At 41.9% G+C, this 19,431-nt stretch overlaps 1 protein-coding gene across 1 annotated transcript in view; it reads left to right on the top strand.

Annotated features, from left to right (window-relative positions):
- Positions 1-19,431, top strand: part of ADAMTS12 (ADAM metallopeptidase with thrombospondin type 1 motif 12) — a 305,201-nt gene that overhangs the window by 158,071 nt on the left and 127,699 nt on the right. The window contains exons 4-5 of the mRNA XM_020290052.2: positions 15,685-15,881; positions 16,675-16,758. Of these exons, the coding sequence (XP_020145641.2) occupies positions 15,685-15,881; positions 16,675-16,758 (281 nt within the window). The remainder of the gene's footprint in view (positions 1-15,684; positions 15,882-16,674; positions 16,759-19,431) is intronic.

Genomic DNA, 19,431 nt, shown 5'->3' with positions numbered 1-19,431 from the left:
GCAGCTGCAGCAAAAGCACCCTGGAGGGCCGGATAAATGTTGTCTGTAGCCGCATGTGGCCCGAGGGCTGTAGTTTGAGGATGCCTGATCTAAGGGAAGGAATGAGTTCTTAGTTATATGTTAGATTGGGCTACGTGTTTGTTAAAGTTCTGTGAACATAGTCATTCAGTAGTATGTTAATAACACCCTTTTTCTGTGGGATGGCCTATGAGAGACTACAGTTTTCTAGCCATCTATGAATATTCAGAAAATTCACATTTTCTCTATATATTTTTCTTAAAAGTTTATCATTTTACATTTTATGGTTAGGTCCATAATTTGTTTTGAGTTAAGTTTTATATAAGAGTAAGGATTAGGTCAAGGTTATTTTTAAAAAATGTTTTGCCCATGAATGCCCCATTACTTCAACATCTTTGTTGAAAAGGCCATCCTTCCTCTATTGAATTGCTTTGTACCTTTGTCAAAAGCAGTTAGGCATCTTTGTGTGGATTTGTTTCTGTATTCTGAATTCATTCCTTTGGTCTAGGTGTCTGCCCTTTCTAACTCAAGCTTTTAAAAATGTAGTTGGCCTGTCTGGGACATGGGGTTAGTAATACCTGCTCTCTTACCCTAGGTTTTAAGAGAAGCAACTATTGTGTTAAAGACACTAGCTCTGTGAGCTGGAGAGCAATACATGAATGCAATGTATTAACATTGGGAAGAATAAGGAGATTTCACTTATTCTTTTAGCTTATCTGTTTGGCATTGTTCAATTTTCATATTCATATGCTGAGAACCATGATGAGTCATTACTCAGTTAAGCACATGGGAATGGTCTGCTTTATGAAATCTTTGCAGTGAAACTAGAATCCCTGCCCCGTTTCCATCTGCAACCCTTTTGCAGGCTTTTTGGTTTCCCTCTCATTATCCTGGCTTGTGTAGATTCAGAAATAATACAGGCTGATTTTAATAAGCAAAGTATAACATAATTATAGTATAACATAATTATTAGGAGCGCTAATGTCCCCTGGTCATTTGACAAACAAAAACAGCTTAGAACTGGGCAATTTGGAATTATCCAGGTCATTCTGAATTCTCGAAAGGCCACATATTTTTTCTTCTCTCCATACCTTTGTCCATCCTGCTTATTCAATCTGCTGTCCTCTGTCCTCTGCCTGGTTACATTCTACTCACCCGGAAAGACCTGCTTCCCACCTCGAGAAGTGTGTCTGTTCCATCTGCTTCTCTAACTAGACGGCGAGTCCTGCAGTGGCAATAAAGTTGACTTATTCATCCCTGTACTTTCAGGGCCTGGCATGGTGACTGGAAAAGAGCAGGCGCTCATTGAATCCAACTTTCTTTGAGCTCTTTTTCTCTTTAAAATCCTCTCATCACTCTTAGTGACACTTAATCATTTATCATTTGTGTGATTCTGTTTCTTGCTGATGGTTTTTGTCTTCTCCAATAAATAGGAAAACATCTTGAGAGTAAGAGCTATGTTTATACTTTATCTTTCCCTAGAGAACCTATCACAGGCCTGGCAATTTCTGAATACGTGCCCAGTACCTATGCCTAAAATTAAATAGTACAGTTTAAGTATATCGAGGTCATTACCCCATTTTTGAGAAGAGAAACTTCCAGAGCCCCTATTTTAAAGCCTGGAGGCTCAAAGCCACATCTCAGGGAGGAGTTACAGGTGGTAGATGTGTAATGAGAGCTTCCTTCTTGGGCAAACAAGGACTTAGTGGAGAAGAAAGGTTGGACAACAGAATTTAGATGTTTGGAATGTATAATCCAAAGAGCAAGCAGTCCTACAAAGGACAGGCTATCAGGTTGACAATATTAAGCTAGAAAGAGCTGCCTAGGAAATCCTAATGTCCCCAAGAGAGCAGGAATGGGCGGAGGCATAGAGGTTAAGCCAAGACTGGTTTGTCAGTATTAGTAGGTGAATGGCAGCCCTAAGAGAAGGGGAGAAAGTCACAGAGCTTTTGGAGCTTTAATAAATAATTCTATTAAAAATTAATTCAAACTTAGGTCTTTCCATTGTTTCACTAGTCCTAGAAGCAACCAACTGGGGCAGATTTACTTCCCTTCCTTTGCTTTTCCGGGAAAGCCAGCTATATAGTGTCGAGTGACCATTGCTGCCCCCACTAGCTGTGGCCCTATCCCTGGCCTCAGCCCCTAATTAGGTGATGGCAGGACCATCCAGGCTGCAGTCAAGGCTTGAGGAAGGGTCCAGAGAAAGAACTTTCAATGAATGTTATTGTTAAACTTCATTTCACTGTACTGCTTTGGACAATGGAATTTCTGGCTAATTAAAATTTGTTAATTGAAAGTTAGTCAGAAAAGCCTTATTTTGATAACTCCAATTATAGGTATTGAAATATTAGTGTTGAAATAGCACATTTTAGCAATCATGAGACAGTTTTAGGCGATTGAGTCTTGTTAGCGACTCAAGGGTCACTATGGGACTTGTCAAAGCAGCTACAGAAAGTGCAAGAAATTTGATGGATCTGTATTGACTTCAATATCTGCCATCTACCATAGAAGTTACTTTAAAAAAATACATAAAAAAACATTGGTGAAACATACCTAACATAAAATATATCTTTTAAATCATTTTAAAACATTTCAGTGGCTTTAAGTGTATTCACATTGTTGTGCAACCATCCATCCATCTCCAGAACTTTTTTCATCTTTCCAGACTGAAACTCTATACCAATTAAACAATTACTCCCATTTCCCTTCCCCTTCCAAACCTTCAGCCCCTGGCAACCACTATTCTATTTTCTGCCTCTATGAATTTGACTCTGCGAGGGACCTCATCAAAGTGGAATCGTGTAGTACTTGTCCTTTTGTGAAGGGAGTATTTCACTTAGTGTAACATCCTCAAGATTCATCTATGTTGTAGTATGTGTCAGAATTTCCTTTGTTTTTAAGGCTTAATAATAGTCCATCGTATATACCACATTTTGTTTATCTACACATTCATTTATGATAGGAGATTGCTTTTTAAAATAAATCTCTGTGTTAGGGCTTACTGATCTTTCTCTCTCTCTCTCTCTTCCCCTCTCCCCCTTCCCCTCCCTCCTGAAAAAAGAGAATGGAAAAACAACTGATAAAAATTACATATCTGAGTGCTGCTTCCTTGTCGCTTTGTTCCAGTGTCTGGAACTAGGCAGCCATTTTTTTATTCATAGAAGAAGGTGAGGACAGGGACAAGACAGCCAAGCTGGTTAAAGACATGGCTCTCCTTAATCAGAATTAAATCAGCTTTAACTGAAAACAAGGGGAACTAGAGTTTTTATCTCTACACGTCATCTCTTTCATTGCCAATGAGATTGAGGAAAACAAAATAGTGATTACTGTGACTCTGCTATGTGGCCAGCATTGTGCTTGACTTCTTCCTTACAGCAATTCTGAACCTGACTCTAGATAAAACAGCAAAAAATTAGGAGACCCTGGATTAATCTCCAAGTGTTTTGAGCTCTAAACAGGTGCTCAGCGATAAAATATGTGAGTCACAGAGGCACATCACAGATGTAATTTTCAACTTTCTACCAGCTAAATTAAGAACAGGAAAAAGAAATGGTGAAAATTAATACTTTTCTTAGCCCAGATTGTTATTATTTCAACATGTAATTAATGTTACATTATCAATATGATGGTCTACATTCTTTTTTCATGCTAAGTTTTCGAAATCCAATGTGTATTTTGCACTGACAGCACATCTCAGTGTGGATGCGGCACATTTCAAGAGCTCCGTCGCTGTGTGTGGCCTGTGCCGCCATATTGGCCTTTGCTTCCATAGCCCACACTGTTCTTCCCACCGCTCCAGGGAGCGTGTTTATCTTTGAGTTGAGTCTCTTCTTTATCTTTTATGTGTCTGTAGGTCCTTAATAGAAATGCTTGCTTTTATTTTTGGAACCTCTTTAACAGTCACATACCTTCATTGAAGAATGGCTAGCTTATTACTGAGAAGCTTTTTTTATCCTTGATTTTTGTATTTTTCCTCATGTCTACTTTTCTGTCTTTGGAGAACCAGGAAATGAATGAATAGCCAAATTGGGTAGATTTATATTTCTCGATAATTATATAGGTTATTATGTGATGGCAGTTGCTAGTGGGGATCGTTTTAGATGGTTGGGGAGAACAGCTTTTAGTTATTCTGTTAAAAAGACAGACATTAATAAGAAAATTGGAGAGGAAACTTTAAAAAATGCTGCCATAAAATTATAAAACTGTGGTGAAGGAAATAAAAGTGAAGGATCTTCACTATATTTTTAAAGTTTACTTTCCTAATGATAAAGGTAATACAGAAAATACAGTAAAATGGATAAAAAGAAAAAGATTGCCCACCATCACTCTTTCTTTCATGTGTTTCCATGAAATTTCAGAGCTGAAATGGGAACACCGTGTTATTTCATGGGTTCCCTTGCCCCTTGGAGTCAGGAGAGGACTGTAGTCACAGAATAACATTTCCTTGAAGAAACTGCACTTGCCTAACGTGGTATGTGAGCATGTTTGTTGCAGCTTTCGACTTAAGGGGCTGCACAGAGCTGGGGAAGGAGAAACAAATAACTCTCTAAGTTAACACAATGACTCGCTAAGCCTTAATGTTGGATAACATGTCCCTTGAATGAATGAAGGGGGCCCTCAAGGACAGTTGGGGAGGGGTCAGCGCAGTGACCACTTAGTGAAATCTAAGTGGGACTTAGATTTCCCATCAGAGTTGCACTGTGACCATCAGCTTGTGGGGTTGGGTGTCTTGAGTTGTGGCCCTGGCCCACATAGGTAGGCTCCAGTTCTCTCTGCAAGTGACTGTCTCTTGCCAAAAAAACACTCCTGCTAGCACTTTCCAGATAGTTGCTCCACATGTGGGCACTGATGCCATCAGCATTTGAAATATACACCCTTCTTCTGGCAGGTAGGGAACCCTCCAGAGTGAGATGGTGAGTCAGAGAAGCGAGTCTCAGGGACCTGCCTAATGCCTACGTGGCCCTTCACCAGCATCTGTCCCCAGCCTGGTCCATCCAGTGGGTGGGGGGAGTCCAAGGGGCCTGGGAGACCTGTCCTCAGGCCTGTGAAGGGCCCAGTGTCCTGCCACCCTTGACGTTGCCTTTATCTTCAGACAGTTGTTTAAGACCAGCTCAACATTTGCAAATTAGTGAGCTCCATGGAGCCCAAATGAACCCTTTGGGTGTTTATCTACTTCCCGCTTTTCTAGAGAAATCATTTTAGATATTGTCCCCAAGTTAGGCCCAGAAAAGCTCATCCTTGATGAATGAGTGATCAAACTCAGATTGGATTCATTAGAATGTGAATGCCGCTTTTTTGTTTGCTGCTCTATATACACTACCCAACCCCCACAAACAAATACTAAGTGAATGAATCCACACACTCATTCTGCAAATACTTACCGTGTCTTTGAAAGCCTCCAGGCTCTATGCTGTGTCCTGAGTTACACAGATGACTGAGACACAGTCCAGTTCTCCCTTGTAAAGAAAGTTTTCCCTGTCAAGGAGATGGTGTCTGAAACAGTAGGTGGACCCAGACAGAAGAAAATTAAATGAAACACAGAGGTAAGAGAACTAACAGTGACAAATCCATTTTATTTGCTTCATTTGTTAAGAGATAAAAATCCTGCCTTTGGTTCATAACAGAATATCATTCTGACCTTTATTAGAAGAAAGAAAACTGGAGATTCTCTCCTTTTGACACTTGTTACAAAAGAAAAGTGAGCCATGATTACAGCTGATATAATGTCCCCTAGGATTATATTAATAATAATTGATGTCTCCTGACTTCCTCCTGCCCTGAATTCCCCTGTCAGCCTGTGATGCCACAAAGGCCTAAGAAAAAAAATGATGTGTTCAATGCCTTTAGACTATTCAGAAAACAAATTCTTATAACACATTGGGGAACTATATTTATGAAACCATTCTTATAATTAAGTACATATTTTATAAGTATAGTGAGGCTAAATTTCACTATGAAAAATGACACAAGGATATTATAGACTAGATAGCTTGCAGAAACTCCTACCTCTCTCTCCCAGTTTGGAAAATTAACAATTCTGGATGAAGAGCTTTACAAAAAATATTTCTTTTTTTCAAATGTGGATAGTGGCATGGGCAAGAATTCATGAGCAAAGTTCTCAGAAGCAGAGAGACAGAGACAAAGAAAGAAAAAGAAAGAAACTATGGGAATGCAGACATCGGAGGTAACCAAATGCTGAAGACGATGGCTTGCCTGGAGCCCTGAGGTCTGGATCTTAAGAACTTATGTGTAGGCCGGGCGCGGTGGCTCACGCCTGTAATCCTAGCTCTCTGGGAGGCCGAGGCGGGTGGATTGCTCGAGGTCGGGAGTTCGAAACCAGCCTGAGCAAGAGCGAGACCCCGTCTCTACTATAAATAGAAAGAAACTAATTGGCCAACTAATATATATAGAAAAAATTAGCCGGGCATGGTGGCTCATGCCTGTAGTCCCAGCTACTTGGGAGGCTGAGACAGAAGGATCGCTTGAGCCCAGGAGTTTGAGGTTGCTGTGAGCTAGGCTGACGCCACGGCACTCACTCTAGCCTAGGCAACAAAGTGAGACTCCGTCTCAAAAAAAAAAAAAAAAAAAAGAACTTATGTGTAGGGCACTGGTGACAAGTTTCTGAGCCCCTAGAAAGGGAGAGCTGGAAGCAGACACCTACATAAAGCTGAAACTTCGAAAAGTGTCATTTTCAGTTAAGGGGTGAGCTAGAAACCAAATAAAACCAACCAATCTACAAAAAATACCCCATAGAGGAAAATTGTAAGGAAATAGACCTATTTGGCCTAGGTTCTGGGTGCAGTAGGGCTGGGTATGCTAGGAGGAAAACAGACCACTTTGAAACCTGAATGAGTGTAAATACTATATTTATAATAAATAGCCATGCAACACGCTCTGTTTTATAAACCAGAGTGTTAGATGGAAAGCACTGTAAATATGCCCACATGTATGTAGGTTTGTAATAAGTCCACATGTATGTAAATATGACAGCAGGTAAATAGGATCCCTTTCATCTTCTGTAAAAATGAAGTCTGGTCAGCATAGAATCGCTTTGTTGTTATCTGTTGAAAGGCGTGGGAGATGGTTTCTCAAGGTCTCTGTACTGTATAAGATTGATTTATTTAAAATATTATTACTGAATGCAAGGATCTATTCTAAGTACTAGGTATAAAATAAGTGAGCAAAACAGACAAAACATCCCTCTTCCATTTTAGTTGAAAAGTAGACTTTTATTTATCTTACACATAATTAAAATTTAAAGATAAAATATCCAAAGTTTTGCCTCAACAATCATCAGGAACTCAGGCCCTTTCTGCTGCCTGTCTTCTATTTTATTATTCTATCTTCATTAACATCTGGATTCTACTCCCTTGTCTACTCCAGACCATCCAGCTTTAGTTCAGGAAGGAGGAAAAGGAGGAGAAGGGCCCCTGCCCTCCCTTTAAGTTCTGAAGTTGCATGTAGCAATTTTCCTTGTGAGCTATTGATCATAATTTAGCTGCAAGGGAGGCTGGGAAATTTAGTCTTGATTCTAGGAAGCCAACCATCCACAAAAAAATTAAAGAGGAAGAGGGGAAGAACAAATCTGGGGACAATTGTCAGTCTAACATAGTCACCATAAAAGAAGGCACAAATTCCCCCAGGTGTGTTCAATCTTTGACATAGTAAGTTTTAAGGACTTGATGCAGACAACAAAGGAGGGACCCAGGTGACTGGGGAAGGGACACAGAAAGGATGCCCACCTTAAGTGTCCCACCTAAGGGTTGCCTAGATTGATTTAGATAGTACTGAATCATTTTTTCTTCTTATGTCAACAGTTAGCCTTAGGTCCCTGTGAGCAGTTAGCACTGTATTTACTGAGCACACGCTATGTTTGTAGAACTCAGTGAGTCATTTCTAAAAGTATGGCCAGAATGTGTAAGGAAGTAGGTAAGGAGTCCTAGTGTGGGCCTGTGTTTGGAAGGTTCTGCTGAAGCTCAGGGCCCCCTAAGGAAATGCTGAGATGGGGGCTCTGTGCTCTTCCATCATCCACACCCATCTCCCTGCAAATGGAAGATAATATTGCATCCTCTGAGAGACCCTTCTCTTGTCTCTCCTATTTCCTCAGTGTCTTTACTTAAGTTATAGTCTTTCTGGTCCATCAGGATGTAAACTTTCCTTAAGACCACGAGCACCCTAACAAAAGAGCATAAGTTACTTGAAGGAACAGGTGCCCTGGCTTTCTGTGCCCACTCCATAGCTCCTGGACAAGACTTTTCATTCTTCACTCCCACACAGAGCACCATAGAATGACAGACTTAGAATATATGAAGAGACGTTAGCCATCATTTAATCTCCCTTCCTAAGCTAGCATCCCTTAAAAGCTGTATTTCCCAAGTGATGTGCCACAAAACAGTGAGTATTATTGGGAACTCCAAAAACAACGTGGGACTCACTGTAAAGTGTACTAAGTTTCTCACTTGGAGATTCACAATATAGATAGTCTTTTAGAGGCCAGAAGAAATTCATACCTTACATGAAATGGAACCATGCAGGAGTAAACTCTTTGGACACTTTCAGCAATGGAGAGAGCTCACCTCTGAGGTCATAGAGACCATAAAAAGCATTTCATGGAGCCTTGGGTGAAGAGTGAAAGTCCCTGGGTTATTCACCAATCCTTAGTCACTAAGCTGAGGGAAGTGTGTCAGTGGAGTTCTATTAATGTTGATGCATGCTAGGACCCATTATCCACTTGGTTGATTATTTAACTTTTTGTTTGCCTTCCTTCTGCCCTTAGCTGCCTCCTCCACATCCGGTCTTCATTGGGAGAAATGCATGAGCACATTCCTATCAGAGAGTAAGAAATGGAAAGAAAGTGTGCAGGTTTAGATCTCAAATCAGTGAAGTTACTTTTCATTACAAGTGCTAGCAATGAATGACATGGATGATTTAAAATAAACTAATAATAGATCAAATTATTATTTAAATTCATTCTGTTTATTGACTTTCTGGAGGAATCTAAAAACATCTCTTTTACTTACACTTGATTTAATGATGTTGTTATTTTGCGGGAAGTTTCATGTGTCCCAAATGACCCATCATGTCCTTCTTCTTTTTGGACACATTCTGAATGAAGCGAGGACAGTGTCAAGCAGGACTATTCATGGATTGGGTAATATATTTCACTTTGATTTTTTTTTTCAGGTGCTTACACTTTTTGTGTCCACACCCTTAAGCCTGGGGAGTATGTGATTTTGCTATCTACTAGTTGCCAACACTTAGACTCGTGTTGCTTCGCCTGTTTATCATTAAAAACAGCTGTTTTCGCTTCAACAGTGGCCAGTTTTGAGAAATGGATAGTCTATTACCTAAATGTAAAAATATTTTCAATTCACAGTGAATGAAGTAGACTTTTTTGGAATGAAAATGAGCTTCCTAGCTGCGGTATTTCAAATCTACCTAAAGCTGGCCTGAAGGGACAGACACCTCTGGCTGCTCAGCTGCTGTTGCTGGCGGATGTGCACACCAGCATGGGCTTTCGACTCCACTGGGAAAGGCCACGATGATCTGCCAAGAAGGGGGTCTGGTTGCAAGTGTGTGGCAATAGCAAAATGCTGACAAGTACGTGTAGGCAGTGGAAAGGTGTGTTTGCTTACCTTTGCTCAGCTCAGAGAATGCTAAAACTCGAAAGACCCTTAGAGGTGGTGTCAGTTGGTAGTTGAAAGCTGTGCCAGGTGGAATCCCCCTCCGGGCCATCTGCCACACTTCGATGATCACAGCAGCTTTGGGGTTTTTTTAGCCCTTATTTTCTGCATAATCTTTGTCTAAAAGAAAGGGTTCCATGATCCTTAGAGTATTGAAAGTAGGAATTCAATTCAGTTTCTTCATTAAACAGAGGAAGAGATAAGAACACTTGTCCAAGGTGACAAGTGGTTCAGGCCAGGCTGACAGGCACTGAGAGTGAGCCACTGTCAACAGTGGACCTGGATAAAAGCTACCCAGGTCCTATGAATCTTGAGATGTCTTCCTTCTTTCTTCCTGGTGACATCTCTCCAGCGCTTGCCTAGGACATCTTCCAAGTCGTGCTCATATGGGTTCTACAAGAGAAGCAGGGCATTGTCTCCAGGAATCTAATGTTAAAAGGTCACATATTGCCTATTGAACTTTTCCTGGACAAACGTCCTCAAAGCATTGCTTAGGACTGGTGGGGACCTGAAGGGCTGGGACTCAGATGGTGTTTGGTCCGGCTTCTCCCTTAGATGATCCTTTCCATTCCTCACATTGCAGTTTCTAGGCAGGTGATACCCAGGAATCCCACCCAATCTCCACACCACCGGCTTTCATGAGATTCAGACTAACTCAGCTAGTTCTTCTGCTCATTGGCTGTGAGACTTCGAACAAACTCTTTGACATCTCTGAGTCTCATTTTTCTCACTTTACAGTTGGCAATAATTTCTGAGAAGATGGAGAATAAAAATAAATAAATAAAATGTCAAGACTTAACTTCATGTCCTTACTGTGGGAATTAAAAGACGAATGATCTAATCCGAAAGCATGTTTAGCACAGAGCTGGGCTCTTGCTAGGCACTCCACTCTAGGGGGTTGTTAGTGCTGTGTCACTGTGTTGTTGCCAAGGCGTCATGTTTTGGGGACCTTCCTCATGTGGTGGCAGGAAGGTGGGAATCAGGGTGCAGGCTCATACTTGTCTGAAGCTACAGAGTAGGGGCTGGAGAAGACCAACTTGAGGGGGTCACCTTATGGGAAGCCAGACCTCAGACTATGTAGTAGATCTCATTAGTGGCCAATTTCCAATGAGTGGTCAAGCTTGATGGCTGGGCAGAAATCCTCTTTCTGTATAGGAAATCTAGTAGGAGGTTGCAGAAGAGAATCCAGATGAGGCAACAGTTGAGTCAGGGCAGGAGGCAGAACCTTGGGCCATTCTCTAAGCAGAAGGGGCAGCCTCATTGTCCATGCTAGAATCTACTGACACACTAAAGAGCCACCCTGAATGTGCTAGAAGCTTTGTAATTTCCAGAGTCTTCCACTGTCTGTGTCCACATTCCTTGCTCCCTAGAACTACTCCAGGCTCTTCTGTGTGACTTGGTCAAGGTGTCATCCATGCCTGTCTGCAGAGGACCCTGAGTCTCAGAGATCAGCAGTAGGTGAGGGCTCTGCTACCCAAGAACTCCCTGAATGAGAGAGAGAGAACTTTCTGAAGAGCTGCCTGTAGCATCTTGGGAAGGAAAGAGTACTCATTAAATTGTATTGCTGTGGATCTCTAGGACTTCTGCTCCGTTAGGGGTCAGGGTGCCCCAGACATTTCAGCCAACGCTGGACAGATGTCTGCACTCCCTTAGCTTCAGGTTTAGGAAAGTCAGTCCTCTGTCAGCACTGGGAATTGTCCTTACTTACACTGCCCCTCTGGCTGGATTTCTGCACTCAAAACACTTAACGGTCTCAGTGTGGAGAATGCTCTAATTGAGAACAAATCATCGCCCGAGGAAAAAATGTACAACTCTTGCATTTCCTTCTTATGTGTGACTCATGAATCAGTTCTGACTCATCTTCAGTTCTTCCTTTACCTATGCCTCAGACATGTATTGGATGCCACTGTTTGCCAAGCACAGTGTTAGGCACTGCGTAAAAGGTAAAGGAGATGTTTTTCTGGCCCTTTAGCTGCATAAAGCCTGATTGGAGAGCCCCTCAAGCAACAGGAAATTATATCGGTGTGGAAAGAACTCAGATGGGGGTTTGCCCAAAAACTATTCTAACCCAGAATAGGGGTTGGTAAATACAGTGTGTGTGTCGGGGCCGGGGTGGTGGTCAGGGGAGCTTCTCAGAATCGTTGGCATCTCGCCTATCCCAAAGAACTAGCTGGCTATATCATTAGGCTTTGGAGATAAATCTCTAGGGATGGCTTCTTGTACTTTCTAAAATTGCTTAGCAGAAACATTTCTTCTGTCAAACCTAGGATGATTTCATTAAGATTCAGCAGAGTCAGCCCAAATATATTAATATGTAATCCTATCTCCCAAGGTAGTCCCATTCAATCACACCACCTCTGCAAAGCTTCTGGCTCTATCTGTATTGGAACTGATATGCCTCTGCTTGGGAATTATTTGAAATCCGATAATCAAATTTTCTTATGTTCTTGTTGCATTGCCCACAGTTAGATTGGTCAAGGATCATGTCACTTACCGCTTTGCCTCTGCTTCTAGGAGATAGTGTGGGCCTTGCCCATAGAGCCTATGGTATAAATGTTTGTTGTTGCTGCAGTGGAATCAGACAGGCTTGGCTGGATCTGGGCTCTGTCCTATACTATGTGACTTTGGAAAAATTACCTAATCACTTTGAGGCTCAGTTTCTTCATCTAAACAATGATGATAATAATAGGACTTATCTCATGGAATTGTTGGCACAATTAAGTGACATATTGGGCTATGTGCTTAGCATAAGAGCTGAACTTGAACAAGTGCTAAATGTAGGTTTTGTTGAAAGATTTAAAGTAAATATATGCCCTCACCAGACTCCATCTGTCATTCCACAGTTCCTCCTAGAGACCATTTACTGAGTCCTATTTGCTGGAGAAGTGAAAGTAACTTGATGCGCTTTAAAGATTTTTTTTTAACTCTTATTAACTCAGGCTGCAGTGACAAAATGTTGTAGACTGTGTCTTAAACAGCAGAAATTTATTTCTTAAAGTTCTAAAAATTGGAAGTCCAAGATCAAGGTGTGGGCAGATTTGTTGCCTGGTGATGGTCCTCCTTGTTTGTTGCCTTCTTGCTGTGCACTCACAGAGAGAGAGTGAGAGAGCATGCACAAGTGCTCTCGTGGCTCTTCCTCTTCTTATAAGGACACTAATCCCATGTTTGGGGTGCTGCTCTAAAATTTCGTCTAAGCCTAATCACCACCAAAGGCCCCAACCTCAAAATACCATTGCACTGGGGTTAAGGCTTCAACACATGCATTTGGGCAGGACATAAACATTCAGCCAGTAGCAGCTCTTTCTCAAGACTCTGGGAAAAAGGAGAAGAAGGAGAGGGTAAAGAAGAAGTGAGCAGAGAGAGAGATAGGACTACGGGAAGCAGAGAAATTACTACTCCTTTCTACCAGTTTCTCACTGGTGACAGCCTCCTGCCAGCTTCTAACCTTAGACATCTGAGGGCCAGAAGGAGAAGGGACCCTCTATAGGACCAAGGCTACAGCTGGAACGCAGGGTCCTGCCTTAATGAAAGGGTTGAGCACTCACTGTGTGGTCTCTGATAACCACCTCCGTGAGGGGACCAGCACCCAGGGGAGGGAGATGGGGCACCAAGGGCTCTTCTAGGGCTCTGGGTGAGGATGCCATCTGCCCTACCGGTGGCCCTGGCACACCAGCTCAGCAGGAAGCAGACCCACCCCCACCAGGCAAGACAGGAGGGGCTGAGAGAAGGGGATGGCACCTGGTCTATGTTGACCGGGTTCCTGTACTCAGCCCATCTGTAACACCTCTTCCAGAAAACACCAGCCCACATGGGCTCAAGGGTGGCTGGCTGCCTGGCTTGCACGGAGACATTCTAACATGGATAGAGGTTTGAAAACATGCCCATGAGCTTCAAAAAAGGAATGAGAGACTGATGGGGGAATGGGATAGTGCATAGAGTTAGACCTCATTGATAAAATCTCTGGGCTTTTCTTAGGGAATTCATACTTCTCCATGCAAAGCAAGTGGAGAGAGAAAATAGAAAATGATTCTACCACAGATGAGGGGTTAACCATTTCCCCATTTGTAAACCCTTCCAGGGCTTGCCTCCAAAGTTTACTTAATCCTGGATTATTTGTCAAATGTGTTACATCAAAGTATTATTATTTTGAAATAAAACTGACAGAAATGGAATTTGAATATATTTATGCCTATGATGATGTTTCATGTCTTCTGTCAACATTGCTTAACGTGTTCTGGCTTCACATGGATGGTGACACTGAGGACCAGGAAGGGTCATATAGCAAATCATGTGACCAGCTCTAGCACCTAAAGAGCACTGGGGGAGATGGGAGGGTGAGGTGTTAGTTGTCCCAATTCAGGGTCTGAGGCAGGACCTCAGGAGGAGGCGTTATTCTAGATGCTTCCAAGAATGGGACCAGAACTAATGAGTGAGAATTACAGGGAGGCAGGTTTTGGCTCAGGGCGGGAGATAACTTCCCAACAGAACAAGATGCCCTGTGAGCTGGCACGTGCCCCTCCCCCACCGGAAGTAACCCAGTGAAGATGGAGGGCCATCACCAGGTTAGGAAGAAGACATGAGGTTTGCCTCCCACTTCCATATTCTGCCCCTGCCAGGGGTCCAGGCGCAGGTAGGGGACAGGCGGGAAGGGCATGCAGTCAGCCCAGCTTCTTTGTTCACTCACTCCCCTGAACATCTTTCCTTAGCTCCCCCGGCCATTCTGAGCTCTCTGAACCTTTTTAGAGTTGACCACCACTTGGGCTAAGCACTTGCTTCCCTATGTGTGGAGTAGCCCTTGATTCCATTTTGGTTTTAAATTGACCTTTTTCAGGTTAGAATGTGTTCCCTGGTTACAGTATTCTGGGATTTTGAGAATGATTTTTGTGCAGCTTCTTTCCAATTTTCTACATAATTCTATGGCCTTGTCTAGATTTTGTCTTCCAAACCATGATCCTCATATAGTAAATCTTTTTTATACTGAAACCTGTTAGTCACCTTGATAATTCTACTGTCTTTCTTTGGAGTCAGCTCTTTTTATACCTTCTGGAAGTGGGGTGCCCTGAACCTTCTGCAGGCTTCCCAGTTTATATGTACTCTGGTTTTATGCATGTTCACTCTGTAAGAGGCAGAGTGCATGATTTTAGGGCACAGAAAATCCTGGATCTTCTACAGAATGGATGGGCTGTGTGACTATTGAACCAGCCACTTTGAGCATCAATTTCTACACTTGCAAAATAGAGAGATGAATATGTACCTTAGTTATTCATGAGGATAAACAATTTGGCAGGAGGATAAAAGCCTACTATACTGCCTTGCATACAGTAGGTACTGAATAATTTAGAGGAGAAAGAGAAAAAAAAATTCCCATTCTCGATTATATATTTTTAGTAATGGAAACATAATTTAATGAAATAAGTAATAATTATTTTAAAGAAGTACTTTTTGAACCTCTCTGTTGGATTCAAATTTGAGTTACATCAGTCATCTTAATTTAAAATGATCTTCTATTTCAGTATGTATGTACGAACATTGCACTCATATGTTTTTTTTTTTTTTTTTTTGAGACAGAGTCTCGCTTGTTGACCAGGCTAGAGTGAGTGCCGTGGCGTCAGCCTAGCTCACAGCAACCTCAAACTCCTGGGCTCAAGCAATCCTCCTGCCTCAGCCTCCCCAGTAGCTGGGACTACAGGCATGTGCCACCATGCCCGGCTAATTTTTTATATATATATTAGTTGGCCAATTAATTTCTTTCTCTTTATAGTAGAGACGGGGTCTTGCTCAGGCTGGTTTCGAACTCCTGACCTCGAGCAATCCGCCCGCCTCAGCCTCCCAGAGTGCTAGGATTACAGGCGTGAGCCACCGCGCCCGGCTTCACTCATATGTTATTAAACATAAACCTACAGCCTTGCATCTTTACAAACGTACGTAGATAATGTATGAGACACATATAGAATTAGGCCGCTATTTTCTGTTTAATGTTTAGACGGTGCTGACACCTCCCAGAAGCAAGAGCTGCAGCGGGAGAAGTGGGAGAGGAACAACTTGCCAAGCAGAAGCCTCTCTCGGCGTTCCATCAGCAAGGAGCGCTGGGTGGAGACGCTGGTGGTGGCTGACACGAAGATGATCGAGTATCATGGGAGTGAGAACGTGGAGTCCTACATCCTCACCATCATGAACATGGTATTCTAGGCTGCATGGGGGAGGGCTGGCTGGTGAAAGACGTCATTGGAAATGCTCCCCCAGCCAAACAATACACAAATTTTTGTCCTTTTAACTTATTTTTATACATATATATTTATATATGTATGTATAACATATATATTTATATATGTATACATATAAATATATATATATGTATATATATGAGTCCATTCCCTACTTAAGGATGAACAAGGATGGAAATTCAGCACAAATTTGTCTTTCCCTTAAAAATGTGTGTCCTGGGAAAAATTTGTAATTTATTATTTACATATTTCTACTAGGTATTTGCCAAGTAACTCAATCCTTTTAGTATGACTTTGTCTCGTGGGTTTATGTTAGTAAACGAATGGGAAAACTGAGTCAAAGCATTAGAATATAATTTCCTGAACTAGTTAGAGCTAGTTAGAGCTAGAATTGGAGTAAAGTTCATGCTCCTAATTTCAAGCTTTCCTTTTGCATTATTGAAGTTTTCTGCCCTCCTCAAGAGAGTGTTAGTCCTGTTGAATTAAGGGAAAGTATTTGCCTGAGAAATTGATAATAAAATCAGGGAATACCATGGGCTAGGGAAAGAGTCAAAGAAAAGAAAAGCATTAATCCCTTAAGAGTACGGCCAATCACCCTGAAAGACTGTCTTTAAATATCTTAACACATGACCAAAAATTTCTGACCTATAAGATAAACTTATACATGCATTACAATGCTATTTTTCCCCTCTGGCATTTATTTATTATCTATTCATGTGGGGCTAATGGTTTTTTATTTCTGACTCTAGGTCACTGGGTTGTTCTATAACCCAAGCATTGGCAATGCAATTCACATTGTCGTGGTTCGGCTCATTCTACTTGAAGAAGAAGAGGTAAAAAAGTTTCCCCTCTACTCTTCTGCCCTCTGTCCTCATACTTCCTTCCTCCTTTTTTCAGGAGAGTTCTCTATAGACAAGAAAGAGGACATCAGAAAGATGTTTGGAAGCCCACTGGAAAGGAAAATATTATTTCTATGCTATTTTCTTGGGACTCCAACCATATGGAGTGGGAGATGGAGAACATTTCCATAGTTGGAATCACCTGACAGTCATTGCATCTAATAACACACAAATCAATCAGCCTTACAGCAGTCACTAAGAATGTCCAGCAATGGAAACAGAATAAATAATGATATAGTTGGATAGTTTGTTAGGAGAGACATTGTAGTGTTGAACATTTTATACTATTAATGTACCTTTTGAATATTAACACAGGTTTCTCAGACTTATGCCTCTTGTCTATCTGGACTTTCTCCTAGGGGATTTCATCTATTCTCAGAGACTTACATATCTACATTCTGAGATTCCCCATTGATACTTCAAACCTACACCTCTTTCTTGAGTTGCAGACTTATAGCTAATTGTTTACCTGACATCTTAACCTAGATATGTCATAGTCCATTCAGTCTTGAAAATTTAATAAGTCCAAAATGGAATTCCTGATTGTTTCCTGCCTAAGTAATCTCAATTCTGCCTCCTCCCATTCCCCAAACCCATCTCAGTGAATAGTGCTACTAGACATCAGTTGCGTAAGCATAGGAGTGATTCTTGGTCCCTTTTTCATATCTTCCACATCAAGCAGCAAGGCCCACAGTGGTCCTACCTCCAAAATACATCTCCAGGCCATCTACTGTTCATCCTCTCTGCAGTCTTCACATCGGTTGGCCTGATCCTATAGCACTCAGGCTGCTGCAGTGAATTCCCATGTGGTTTTCCTATTTTCATCCTTCCCCTCACAATACATTGTCCATGGATGATCATTTTGCATACAGCCATAGTTGATCATTTTAAATATAAATTGACTTGCACTGCAAAAAAACCCTTTAATGACTTTCTGTTTCTTTTAGAACAAATTTAAAATGTCTTACTGTGGCCTGCAGAGACTTTCCTGATCTTGCCTCCATCCACCTTTCCAGTTTTTCCTTATGTTTCTCTCTCCCTTGTTTCCTACTCTCACACTCACTGGACTTCGGACGGGTCCTAGAGCACACGACGCACTTTTCAGCATCAGGGTCTGAGCACTCGTGGTTCCCAGTGCTTGGTCCCACCCATGGCTGGAACCTTCTCATCCCTCGGGCCTCTGTTTCAATGTTGCCCCTTCAGAGAGGTCTCAGTGACCCACCTGCTCAAAGCTGGCCCTCCTGCTGCTAGCCATCACAGAGTGACAGCACTCTCACGGTTCATTGTTATTCCAGGATGTTATTCTTTTCTCGCTTATCTCAGCCTCTACCAGAATGTGAATTCCATAAGGGCAGAAGCCATGTTTCTTTATCCTGTTATACCCCCAGCACCTAAAACAGTGCCTGGGATGTGAATGAGTAGATGAATGAATGCATGAAGTGACATGTAATGGATGAAGGAACCAGCCAACCAGATGAAATGCTCTTGCAGTCTATAGAGCTTAACCAGCAGCCGGGACATGTGAGAAGGGCATCATCCAGCTCTCTGCCAGCAAGACACCTGCAGTCAAAATGCCAAGGCAGAGGCAGAGTTTATTGTTTTTTTTTTAACAGGAAAAGTCTCTACAATCATTTAGATAACCCTGAAGGTTATGGTTTAATTGGTCTGTGGAAGCAGAACTATAAAAATTGGTGTCTAATTTTGTATCTAACTCAGCAATGTCATTCCAGCAGTTTTTTCCCGGGCTATAGTTCCATCTGTTTCTTGTATCTGCCTTTGAGCCAGCTTTGCCATCTTGCCTGCCTCCTCACTATGTGTTAAGTTATCTTGCCTCTCTCCTCTCCTTGTATTTAACTCAAATACATCTTTAACATGAGCTCACTATACATTTGTATGAGAATTATGGTTTTAAATTTTTAAGAATGTTAATTTGATACCTTGGAGAAAATAATTGACTTTTTCGTAATGGTTGAGTACATGTTCATGCTTAGATACAGATATGCAGAAACATTTAGGGTTTTCAGACCAAAAAAGGAAGGTTTTCTTGGGTGTAAGGAGGAAAAGTCTTTACCCTCTGTAGTTCCAGCAGCACCACTGGTGGGACTTCAAAAATGCGGCTTCCATGGATGAGATACGTAGATCTTCATATCTCTTCATTGCCAGGAAGCAATGCCACCAGGGCATCTCCACTGCATCTTGCTGCCAGTGAAGTTGTTTGGAAGAATTTGATTAGCCACTGCTCCCCTGATTCCAACACAATTACATTGTTTTTCTTCTTCCAGACTTGGTTTTGCAAGTGCACAGAGACACAAATAATTTGCTTCAGAAAGCCATGGCTCTCTACCTCCTATTTACCAAACATTATCCTCATGCAAGCTTTTGTCGACTTTCTAATTGGAGCAAGGTTTGCAAGTTAGCAACAGAATTGCAATTCACGATTCTCATTTTCCTGATTCCCAGAAAATGGCTCAAGCCATTCTTAAGGTCTTTGACTAATGAGCAGCTCCAACAACAACAGACAGCGATGATTGCAGCCCCTAGCTAATATCAGGGTGGCAGACACAGGAAGCAGAGTGTGAGATACTTGAAGAAAGTTAACCTGAGTTC

Source organism: Microcebus murinus, chromosome 11 (assembly GCF_040939455.1).
Source record: "Microcebus murinus isolate Inina chromosome 11, M.murinus_Inina_mat1.0, whole genome shotgun sequence".
Classification (NCBI taxonomy): Eukaryota; Metazoa; Chordata; class Mammalia; order Primates; family Cheirogaleidae; genus Microcebus; species Microcebus murinus.
Note: the sequence above shows the minus strand (reverse complement) of the source record. Positions and strands in the feature narration are given on the sequence as shown.